The 12,060-nt window shown below is 36.6% G+C and overlaps 1 protein-coding gene across 19 annotated transcripts in view; it reads right to left on the bottom strand.

Annotated features, from left to right (window-relative positions):
* LOC6529386 (longitudinals lacking protein, isoforms F/I/K/T) overlaps positions 1 to 12,060 on the bottom strand; it is a 60,321-nt gene that overhangs the window by 23,063 nt on the left and 25,198 nt on the right. For 3 of the 19 annotated variants that reach the window (XM_015196850.3, XM_015196825.3, XM_015196829.3), the window contains exons 6-7: positions 3,651 to 3,992; positions 1,260 to 3,394 (exon numbers count right to left, since the gene is read on the bottom strand). The exons of 13 other annotated variants lie outside the window; for them this stretch is intronic. In XM_015196850.3, coding sequence (XP_015052336.1) covers positions 2,199 to 3,394; positions 3,651 to 3,992 — 1,538 coding nt within the window. In that variant the 3' untranslated portion in view covers positions 1,260 to 2,198. Of the gene's footprint in view, positions 1 to 1,259; positions 3,395 to 3,650; positions 3,993 to 5,423; positions 9,458 to 9,602; positions 9,817 to 10,410; positions 11,858 to 12,060 lie in introns of those variants that run through there. 3 more of the 19 variants (XR_001454176.3, XM_015196842.3, XM_015196846.3) reach the window with 2 other exon arrangements.

Here is a 12,060-nt window from a genome sequence, read left to right as displayed (position 1 = left end):
ACAAGTTCAAGCGTGGATTTGTGTTGTTTTGTGGAGTTTGTTGAGTTAACGTTTTATTTGGGGGCAGCGCACAACATATGAAAATAAAAACGAGAAAAGAAAAACAAAAGAAAAGAAGAACGAAAATAAATAGAATTACTTTTGACTGGACACAGGGACAACTGCAAGTAAAAACTCTTTTAAATAGAAAAAAATCAAAAATAAAAAAACAACTTAACACTTAGGAATTTAGATGTTAAGTCAAGCTGGGCAGGTAACCAACACAGAGTGACACACACAAATGAGAGTGGAGAAGTTGGCTGGGGATGATCTGGATGAGGTGGACGCGCAAAGCAAATAAGCTAAATTAGTCAAAGCGTTTAATGGGTGAATATACACGTGTAAAACATGGTAAGGAAGTAAGCATTAGGATTCTGTGGCATAATTCAAAATTAGAGTACAAATTAATAAACATATATACAGTAAAAAGATAAGATAAAAGAAAACTCTCTCTCAATAAAACGTTGAGCAAATTAAGGCCAATTAGTGCAGGGTGTAAACATATTTATTTTAAAAATAAATTTAAAAAACTAAAAAGAGGGTAAACTAAATTAATTGAACTCTAGCTGGAGAGTGCTGCTTGGGTGGGTTTTGTAGTTGCTGTTTTGATTTTGCTTGAACACATCGATAAACACGGCTGGGAATTTGGATTCAGGTTTTGGTTCAGGTACAGGTTCTGGATCAATTCGGGTCTGGTTACTTTTTAGTGGCATACAGAAACGAACGTTTAGATTTTGGGCTCTTAGACATAATAAAGTATTGGAATGGCAATTGTTTCCCTTTACAATTTGGCATGTGGCATGTTTTTACTTAAGCTTAGCTCAAAGCGGATGTCTGGCAGGATTTGTGAGTTCCAACCTCGGTCCAAGTCCCGGTCCAAGTGCCAATCTAAAAGAAAAGAGAAATATATTAGGTATGCTCGGAAAAGAGAAGATCATAAGTGTTAGCTAGCTAACTTGGGGCAATCACTGGCTGAGGGCTCATCGGTCACCTGGAAAGAGAAATATGTTAGTATGAACTTTTTGCAATACAATATTTTACCTAACACAAAGAGCAAAGCTTCAAATTTGGATTTGTGGTTTTTATATTATTTTATTTTGACCTTTTTTTTACAACTATTTTTCAAAATATAATTTCTATAGAATAAGTATTCATAATAAATGTTTAATTTCAATCAAATAATTGATTTACACACAAAAACTGCAAAAAGACATAATATGTATATTTGTTGTTCTAATATATTTGCTTAGTTTTTTTATATTAATTTCTGCGGAAATATGTTTCAAAGGGTTCACAATTTACTCAGCTAATCCGATGTACATTCAATTTTACTAACTTCGAGTAGATTGTTAAGTTTTTGTAATTTACAGAAAAATAACTTCCTTACATTCATATTTTTGAATGCTATCCATATATTATATATATAAAGATTTGAAAACGCATTCTTACAAAATTATTTTTGCAAGCCTCCGATGTAATTAAGTTTACAATTTTCTCCAATGTTTGTATGTCGGTTAGTTTTGCTTAAAGAGGTTACATGAAACTTATGTGCACCAACATTGAATTGCAGTAAATAATTAAAAATTTTCTGGACTTCAGTTAAGATTTTTCTACATAACTTAGCTTTGAATCAATTTTTTTATATTTATTTCCGTATTTTTTTGAAAGCACGCACACATACATACTGAAGTAAGTTTTCAAATATTCTTAATGCTAATCTACTTTCCATTTATATAGTTGCTCCTATATTCATTGTTATTTCCATGAAAATACTTGCACATTAATTAAAGTTCTTGTTTCCATTTTGTCGACATTTTGGGGCTTAGTTTTTTTTTTGTAATTTTGAAAATTACGATGAACAAAAAGACTTACATAATCGATTCTGCTAAATATGAAGATATAAAAGTTAAAGCCTGATGAAATTAAATTGAGTGCACACATTGCTTGTTTTAAAAGTGTAAGTTTTGAGAACCGAGTGGAAGTCAACATATAAACTTAATAAAAATAATCAACAAATAAGAACTTTAAGATTAATAGGGTGTACACGTGTATAAAATGATACAGAATAGTTTTAATAATAATGAAACTGGTCTTAACCTCAAAAATAGTTACATCTTTACACCCAACAGATGTGTACTCACAATCCTCCTAACTTTCGCTTAAATCTTGCGGCCTCGTTTGCTCTCTAGCTGCGGCTTCTCCGGATGATGTTTGCGCACATGCACTCCGAGATTGCCCCGCTGCTTGGCCTTGTAGCTGCAGTACGGGCACGGATGACACGGCTCCTTGCCACCACACTCGACGTTCTCGTGGCGGCGCAGCGTTGACTTCCAGCGATACTTCTTTCCGCAGTGACGGCACACATACCGCGACTCTGGATCATCGCAGGGACCCAGAGACGAGTCGCTCAGCGACAGTTCATAGGTCATGCCCGACGGATCGTGCTCCGACTCCTCCTTCATGGGCCGAGTGGTAAGTATGGTGTAGCTCTTGCTCGAATCGTGCATAGCTAGCTCTTCGGGTGTGATTGTCTCCACACCATCGTCGTCCTGCAGCTCAATGCTATGGTGCTGATGATGCTGCTGCTGGTCGTGATGCGGCTGGCTACTGCCCGACTGCACAACCGCCTGGATATGATGCGTCTGCAGTTGACCGGTATGGATGTGATGCGTCTGCTGCGTTTGTTCGTGCTGATGCACTGTCTGCAGCTCCTGCGGCTCGTGCTCAATGGTAGTGATGTGCGTCTCTCCGCCGGAGGTCTGCATATGCTCAGTGATCTCCGAGGGCGCAAATCCAATGCCGATTTTAGTGCCGTCGGGCAGCTCGATGTCATCGATCTCGGCGTACTTCACTAAGTCACTTATGATTGCCGCCGATGCATTGGGGTTGTTCAGATCGATCTCGCTAATCTCATACTTGGTGCCATCGGACAGCTCGTGATGTTGATGCTGGATGGGCTCATGGGTTTCCACTATCTGCAGGTTTTGTACCGTCGGCCCGATGATCTTTCCGCGAGAATATCGTATCCTCGAGGCTATGGGCTTCGAATCGGCCAACTGCACATTGCGCAGACCCACCAGGTTGATAGTCTGGCCCGGATGAGCCGTGATTATGCTTTGTACTTGGGTGTGGGTCGGTTGGACCGTCTGAAGCTGGTGGTGATGCTGCTGCTGCGAGGTCTGCGGCACCTCTTCAATGTGAATCGTCTGATGCTGCTGATGGTGCTCCTGGTGGTGCGGTTCCTGCGATACGTGCTGAATGATGTGATGGGGATGAATGATTGTCGAGCTCGTGTGCGCATGGTGTGTGGCGATTGTTGTGGTTGCCGGTATGATCTTTTTAATGTTGATAAGTTCTGAAATTGGAGGAGAATATAAAATGTCTTATTAGTTAAAAGCAAAATACAATGAATTTCATTTCCTAGCCACTTTTTCACATTGCATTTAGTCTGCCTGTTTTCTATTTATTTCTATTATTTATCTTCAAGAAGACTGTAGTTATACAAATACTACTAAGTACTATGTATAATTTGGTTAAATAATGTGACAATCTTCTAGCGTTTCTCGATTACTACAATTACGGTTGGTTGGCTAGTCAGGTTGTGGACTTACCGCATTCCGATGACGGCAACTTTATTGGCGTGCTGGTCAGAGTGGTCAGTGTGGGTTTGGGTTCCGAATGCGAAGCGGCGGCGGCGTTCAAGAGTTCCGTGATCGTGGGCGTGGGTTGTCCAGCCGGTCCGGTGACAGTAACTGCCGCTTGGGCCTGTTGCTGTGCCACCGCCTGGTTCTCCTCCAACTTGGCAGCCGTAATGTTGCCCAGCTTCTTCACGTGCAGCACGAATCCATCTTTGTTCTGGGTGATGACTATGTCGTTGCTTTCCAGCAAACAGTCGTCCAGTTCGAACTCATCCTGTGCTCCTTCGGTTTGTTCCCCCTTGTCCTGCTTGGATGCTGCAGAGTCGAACGAATAGTGGTTAGTAAGAGGTTGGATTTCAAGGGTTTACCGCTTAGTGGAAGTAGTTAAGCTCAGCTCCTGTCACTAATAGTATCCTGTTGAACTTTTTTGTTTTTGATTATTACATCTAAACTTGGTGAAAACAAGCAAACAAACTTCGGCTTCCGTATTTCTTTTAGGTCTTAAGCTATTTTCTTAAACTTAAAGCTTTATGTATAGGTGTGTGTTGGTGGGTTGTGTTTGCTGTACAGCACAATTAAATGAGAACCAAGGACAAACAAAATACCACAGCCAAAAAAATGAATAAAACCGCGCCCCTAATAAGGCTTAACTAACTTAAAGACTACAGAAGAATTCAATAATGACACGTTTCAATTTTGGTTACAAAGGCATTTTTATTATCATTAGAAGTGGGCACTGGTCGCTTCCTCTCTTCCCCCATCTAAACTTACCTGCTCGAGATCGGATCTAAAACTAGTTATTAAGGTAATCAAGGAACTTTTCCCCCTTCGCCGAATCGAAGAGACCACGAACTAGTGATCGGCCCGCCAAGGAGACACCCCGTCTATCCATGGCCCCATCGCTCGATCCCACAGAACCCACAGATGCATCACTGAAGTGCTCCGGATGCTGCGTCTTTACGTGCATGTTAAGACTGTGCTTGTAGCGCGCCACGTATGAACAATGGCGACACTTCTCCGTGGGCAGCTGACCACACTCGTAGCGGAGATGCCTGGAGAGATTCTTCTTGTAGGTGTAGGCCTTCTCGCAGCGTGGACAAATGTGCGAGTTGTTGGATGGCGAGACATTGTTCAGCGAGGTGACCGATTTCACGGATATCGTCCAGGAGTTTTCTAAAAGAGTTACGAGAAAGAAACGAAATAGGTTAGCGAATTTCTAATATACAAACTGTACATTTTATGGGCGAGAAATCATAGTTAAACAAAAAACACTTGGGGACTGATGAATGCTATATGTATGATATATGTATATGTATGTTTTGTATAACCAACTACCAGTTCAATTGCGAAGCGATAGATAGTAACTGCAGCAGAAAGTTACATCGGTAGCTAGAGGAAAATTACAATCTAAGCTTAAACAAAAGGAGAAATCCAATCTTACCATTATTTCTTTCTCTTCTCTCTTTAATATATTCATGGTTTTAATTCAAAATAAAATATAGAACTTGCTTTTAATTCGAGGCAAAGATTTGGCCCACAGCTGCAGGTAGTACCGTCTTATATGGCGTAACGGTAGCAATGGTTTATGTTCTTCCTTGGAACAAACCACTGACCTGACTCTTGAACCTTCGAGATAGATAGATAGTTCATCTGTAAATAGGGAAATGGATTAGTTCAGGCAAACAAATACAGCGTAGCGACCCCCAAACTGCCCAGTAACAATTATTAAGGTCCTTGATTCTGTTATTTTGGGGTTTCAACATTTCAATATCAATCTTTATTATTCTTGTTGGGTTTTCTGTTACCACTTTCTTCAAACAATGTGTATATAAACGATTCCATATATAATGCCATTTGTTCAGATTTCGCAAAAATAACAATTTTTGGGGTTAAATGGTTTCTCGAAAAATTAAAACATAATCTCAAATGGCCTTAGCTTGGTTTTGGTTACATCAAATCTTGTTTTTGTGTTTTTCTCATTGTTTAATCCTACCGCTTGTTATTATAATTATTAATAATTATTAATTTGTTTTATTCCATGGTTTTAAGGTACTAACAATATCAGCTTCATCAATTAAAGTTTTTCTTGCTTTTTCTCCGTTTACGTTTTCTTATTATTCATATTGTATAAATTTGTTTCATAATTTCGCCTTATCCGTGGTTTCATTAACAATAAATATATGTATATATCATTTATCAATTTACTCGGTTTCATTGTTGTTAAATATTACGCTACAAAAAATAAACAACTTTCGTTACAATTAAACTTTTCTTACGGTTCTTCTTGTTCTGGTAATTATTGTTTTTGGTTTGATTATATATATAATATATATATATATATATATTTATATATATCCGTTAATCATTTTAGACTGTTATGGCAATTTCTTTGTTCCAAATACACTTTTACTAAAACGTTTTCTTGTCTGGTTGCTGTGTTCGCTTTGTTCAGTTTTTGTCTAAAATATATATATATTGGTAAATGTATATGTCCTTGTATATATGTGTGTATATATATATATTTTTGGTTGGTTTCTTTGGAGTATATTTTGTTCATTATTTGTAACTTACATAGTTAACTCTAATTTTTTTATGGTTTTTTGCAAACGGTTTTCTGCTCTTAGTCAATAAATATTAATTAACAATATAACAAAAGTTAAAACATAAAGAGTTTTCTGGTTAAATTAATGTGAAACAATATATGTTTGTATATGTAATAATAATATTAAAACAGTGTTATAACTAATTTAAAGAAAAACGATTTAACAAAAAAGTTATTGCGAAACATTCCATGTTTCATTCCCTTTATCTAAACTTTAACAGCAAAAATAATAATAATAATTTAGCTACTCGCAACAAGGTCTTAGTAAATTAGTTTAACAAAAAACATTATTCATACAAGTAAAGCGAAAAATTCTCAATTAAATTTTTACTAATTTGAAAGCACTATTTCTTCTATTTCTTCCAAGAGTCCAACAATTTGTCTTGTTCGCTTGGAGGTTGGAATTGTGGTTTTCGGCTACAAAATGGTTCTTTAGACTATTCATTTCAAAATTGACTTTGGCAAATAGCCGCACAAGACAAATTGTCAACAAACTTTTGAAGTATTGCACTTGTGGCAAAATGTGTAACCAAATTGAAGTAAATCAATAAAAATTTTGCCTTTGTATTAGTATTCGTTAATTACGGGGGAGGGGAGGAGGTGCTAAACCGATAATTGACACTAACTTCACAAATCGTACCAACCGAAGGCTGCAAGGATAGTTGCCAAAACGAAGGATTTCTCTTTCAATATTACTAAGAATTAATAAATTTTTTTAGGCAGATCGGTCGGTTGCGAGTTTGGATTAGTGTCAAATCGGTCTTAATCTGTAGTTAGTACTTCACTATAATTGATTTTCATTCGTTTTTAGCTTCCTTTATACTGTGTATAATTTGTCTAGTTCATTCGAGTTCATATAGGTAGGTTTCTATTGCTGTTCTGTTTGTTCTCTATATTCTGTATTTTTATTTTATTTGTTTATTGTACTGTCATATACATGTGTCTTGCATATATGCTTAGGTTTATTTTCTGCAACCCAAAAATTAACAATCAACAAGCAACAAACAATATATTTCCTGCGCTCCCTCTGCTTCCTTACTGCGTTCCTAACTAGAAATTATGTTTAGTTGTCTCCTGCTTAGGTTATATATATGTATTCCGTATAATTTCAATAATTTATCATTTATCATTTATATATATATATATATATATATATATATATTAAAAATTTGTTTGATAATGGCACTCTCGTAGCATTTAGTTGTCACTTCTGCCGTCAAAAATTTCACTAGACTCAATCTTTGAACTCACAACAAAAATGTATTATAAATTACACTTGTCAACAGAATCGATTTTAATCTTCGAATGCAACAACAAATCATATTGGTTCGCATATACATTTATCATGTATGAGTATATTGTTCGATCTCTTCTATGGCTTCTTCATCGTCGTCGTCTCTAAAGCAGTATTGAATTTTACTTTCAGTTTTGGTGGAGAATTTCTAATGGCACAAAATGTTCTATTTCTTCATATTTTTTCTTCTCTGGTAAAAAATTCTTTGACCGATTGGCACACACACTCGCACAAGGCTACGCACACACCCACACACACATACACGCACCTATATCATACAAATACAATTACTTTTGGCGATGTGAGTACACGTTACCAACATCTAATCCTCGTCACTGACTAACAATTTCCGTTTCCTTAATATCCTCTTTGTTCAACAGACAACATTTTTGCTAATATAGCATTATATATAGTTCTATATGTGTATATTTTTATGTAGATGTGGTTGTTTCCTCATATGTATATGTTTTGTATATATGTATATAAACTCTCTTTACTATTTTGTTGTTCTTGGAACCATGTAACATATCTTCCTGCAATCCCTTTCGACCATCTGCCTCTGCTAAACAATCGTGATGCCTAACCAAAGTTGACTCTATGAGACTTAAAGTGTATTACTTGCTGGATACATACAGTGGGGCCTCTATCTGGACAATAGTTTCTTAAATCCAGAAGTTTCACTGTACGTAAGCAGCGTGTGTGTTGGTGTGTCTGTGTACCTGGCATAATAACAATTTAAACAATAACACATAATAACATTTAGTTATCTTTTGATGATCTTCTTTGCTCTGCTCTTATTGTTTTTGATGTCATCCACTCCCATTTCAGGTTTTGTTAATTTCGTGGTTGTGTGGCATAACAAGAATCGTATTAATTATATTATATATTAGAAATATATATTATAGATATATATTTGGCAACAAATAAACACAGTACGTTTTGTTATATGCATTTCTGTTATTTTTGTTCTGTTCTGTTTCTGTTTTGTTCTGTCCTCTTTCCTTTTGTCGGTTGTTATATGTATATGTATTTCTCTCATTTGTTAATTTCACTAAAATTTGCTTGGTTTAGTTTCTATATTATGTATATATTTAAACTAAAATTACGTAGTTTTGGTTAGTTTGACTAAAATTGTTTTGCTCTTAGCTTCCTTGCGTGTATGTTTTGTTTTATGATTTCTTTCATTTTTTATGTTTTGTTCTTTAACTTTTGTTTGTTTGCCTCTCTGTTCTATTACTTAGTTTAGTTTCTTTTTTTTTTGTTTTCTTAGGTTTTTTATCTTGTTTTACGCTTTACTAAAATCCTATAAAATGTTCACTGACTGCATTTAATATATGTGTATATATTGTTGTTCTAGCTTGTTAAATATTTCGTTTTTCACTTGCTCTTTAACTAAGTATTCCGTTTGTTTCATTAATGCTCAGTTTCAACAATAATTCTCATCATATATACTATATATATAGATTGGTTGGTTTTTTTTTTTGTTTATCCATTTTCTTTATAAATGATGTGGCATCCAATAAATTCGTTTTGTTGTTTGTTATTTGTAATTGTTCTTGGTTTTATCTAATTGTTCTATATATCCTTTTGTTTGTTCTCATTGTTTGTTGTTGTGTTGCAGTATTGCGTGTGTTTCTGTGTGTAATATATGTTTATATAATCATGTTAATGTTCATGTTCATCATATCAAGCCGATCATCAGATCAGTTGATCTTCTGCCTATTGGGATAACGCTTATTCTATTTGATTTTAAAGAAAACATTATCTCATAAGTAATATTTGACACAGACACCGCTTTCAAGGTGTCGCTTTAGGTGGGAGCTTTGTGAAAATGCTTTGCCGCACATCAGACAGCGAAATTTTTTCTGTCCTCCACATTCATATCTGGGGGATACGGAGTCATCGCATAGATATAGAGAGAGAGGCATAGATAGACAGGTATCAGTATCAGTATTGGTATCACAATATCATCAGACAGACCGACCACAGATCGAGGAGCAACACTCCAACTGACTATATCCACACTCACCTGATATGTCGTTGCAGCGAGCTGGCGTCCTTGTAGCTCTTCAGGCAATTGAATCTCGGGCACTGGTAACGTCCGTCAGGATTTATAAACTTGAACAGATCGGAGAACTTGAGCTCGTACCAGTAGTCGCGGATCAGGGCTTGCGCCGAACTGGCCGATGAACCCCCAACTGGCGGTGGAGTTTGGCTTGAGTTGGATACATAGCTGCTTGGAGCTACAAATTAGATGTTTAGCATTTGTATAGAAGGAGAAGAAAGAGAGATACATTTCATGAGTGTCATGATGATCCATTGGATTTTGCCATTGGCAAAACAAATCTGTCTTACACAACTAGAGCACATATTTCGTTTTGAAAAAGTAACAAGATTTCAGTAGGAAAAACGATTTTAGATTTTAGAGTTCGTAAACAGAACGAATTTGGTAACGTTAAATTTTGCACTGAGTATTATAAATTAAAATAGTAATAGTAATAGTTATAGTAATACATTGGTGATATTTACAGTTAGTGTGTGTTGCGGGGTGGTTTGCTTGATTTAAATTTTTTGTATTTTGTGTGGGCGTGGCATGGTGAAGCGTGAGCAGAGCTAGCAGCAGTAGTTGCAGATTGGCTTGGTTTTATTTTTTGCTGGGTTTGCTTTTTTATTCATTGATTTGTTTTTTGTTTGAATGAACGCTGTGGGATGATGACTGATCTTGACTGAAGTTGATGCATATGATGGTGATGCTTGACATGGGTCTGCAATGAAACATGTTTAGTAAACTGGACGGCAGAGACGAGGAGAGAGCAACCCACTAGATATACAAACGGTTTCTTGATCAATACAATTTTATTCGAGTTACAAAAATATTCATATTTATATATATGCATATAAAAAATACTTAGTTATGGCTCTGACATATAAAAATAGTGGCATTTTGCTTATAAATGTATATATATATACGTTCAAATGACTTAAGTCGCTAGCTAAATATCATTTTCGCTTGTTTTACTGGTGTGTTCACAAAATTCGATTCACATACATCAACGGTTCACAAAATATATAGTAACTGCTTAAGACTTGGGCTTTAAGTTATTCCTTTCTTCTTTGACTGCTCTGTAAATATATGCGTGTTATACATTTGAACTATGTGTTTGCGGCTGTTTAGTTAGTAGATTTAGTTAATTGTTTGTTGTACTTGTACTGTTGGTTGCGTTTCATTTGTATTCATTTGAGATCCTTGTCTGTTATCCTATCTGTTAGTCATAATCCTAGCTAGCAAAGGAACTTAGATTTTATGAACTTAATCCACAAAAGTTTAGTGTTAATTGATTTTCGTTTTTTGAATTGGAATTTCGCTGATTTGGCATGGCCTTCCTTAACTACAAACTAGGCTATATCTTTTCGTTTTTGGTTTTTTTGGTTTCTTTTCTTAGGAATGCAAAGAGTGCGGGTCGCCGACCCCGAACTACTCTCAGTAGTTCATCCCCTCCCTGACTTAGTTTCGTTCACGTTTTCTCTTTGGACTTTTTGGCTTACTGGACTATCAACTAAAGACTACCAATTTGAAACTTAAATTAACTTAGGAAAAAGCCAGACTAGCTGAAGCATAAGTTATGATTGCGAAAATTTCTGCGCTTAACTTAAGTCTAAACTACGAATGTTAAATAAGAACCCACACAAGTCGACTGCAATGATTTGAATTTTAAGCAGGCAGGTTGGTTGGTCGCTTGGTTGCTGCCCGCCTTTGTATGCCATTTACATAAATTAACCAAATTTATGCAAATCGTGTTTACCATACATAAAACAAAGTGAAAGCTGAAATAAGTTTTTTCCGCTGCCGTTCGATAAGCAAATGCGCTCCTGGGCGAGCTCAGTAGATCATTGCAGTCTGTCCTAGTTGGTTGGCCTTTGTTATAAGAACTGAATTTGTATGGAACTGAACTTCAAGGACTGGATTAGAGATGCAGATAATATGGTGTTTGGGACCATCTTCCCTCTATGCGGTGGCCTCCCATTTGGTGGCTATTCCCGTGGAGGCCTGCATCTGAAAGGCCAGCGGCAGGAAGTCCTTTTTCATTTTGGCAAAGTGGGTCTTGATGTGCTTGGTTAGGTTGTCGCTCCTCTTGGCCGCATAATTGCAGCTGGGGCACTGGAAGATGGGTCTTTCGGTGGTGAAGCGGCACTCGAACCGTCGATGGCGACTGAGACTCTTGCGGGTCTTGTACGACTTGCCGCACTGATCGCAGGCGTGCTGATACCAGGTTAGTACGAAATCTGCAATGTAGATATGGGTGCGGGGCGGAGAAAGGGGCACACGAAGACGGATGGGTAAGTGAGTGGGTGAAAGTGATCGAGTTGAATTGGTTGATTGCTTGATAGTTGATATAGAATGATAAGTTTCCTGATCGTGTATGACTGACTGCGACTGTATATTTGATATATGTATCTGTGTTGGATGGACTCTGCTTTACACATTT

Source organism: Drosophila yakuba, chromosome 2R (genome assembly GCF_016746365.2).
Source record: "Drosophila yakuba strain Tai18E2 chromosome 2R, Prin_Dyak_Tai18E2_2.1, whole genome shotgun sequence".
NCBI lineage: Eukaryota > Metazoa > Arthropoda > Insecta > Diptera > Drosophilidae > Drosophila > Drosophila yakuba.
Note: the sequence above shows the minus strand (reverse complement) of the source record. Positions and strands in the feature narration are given on the sequence as shown.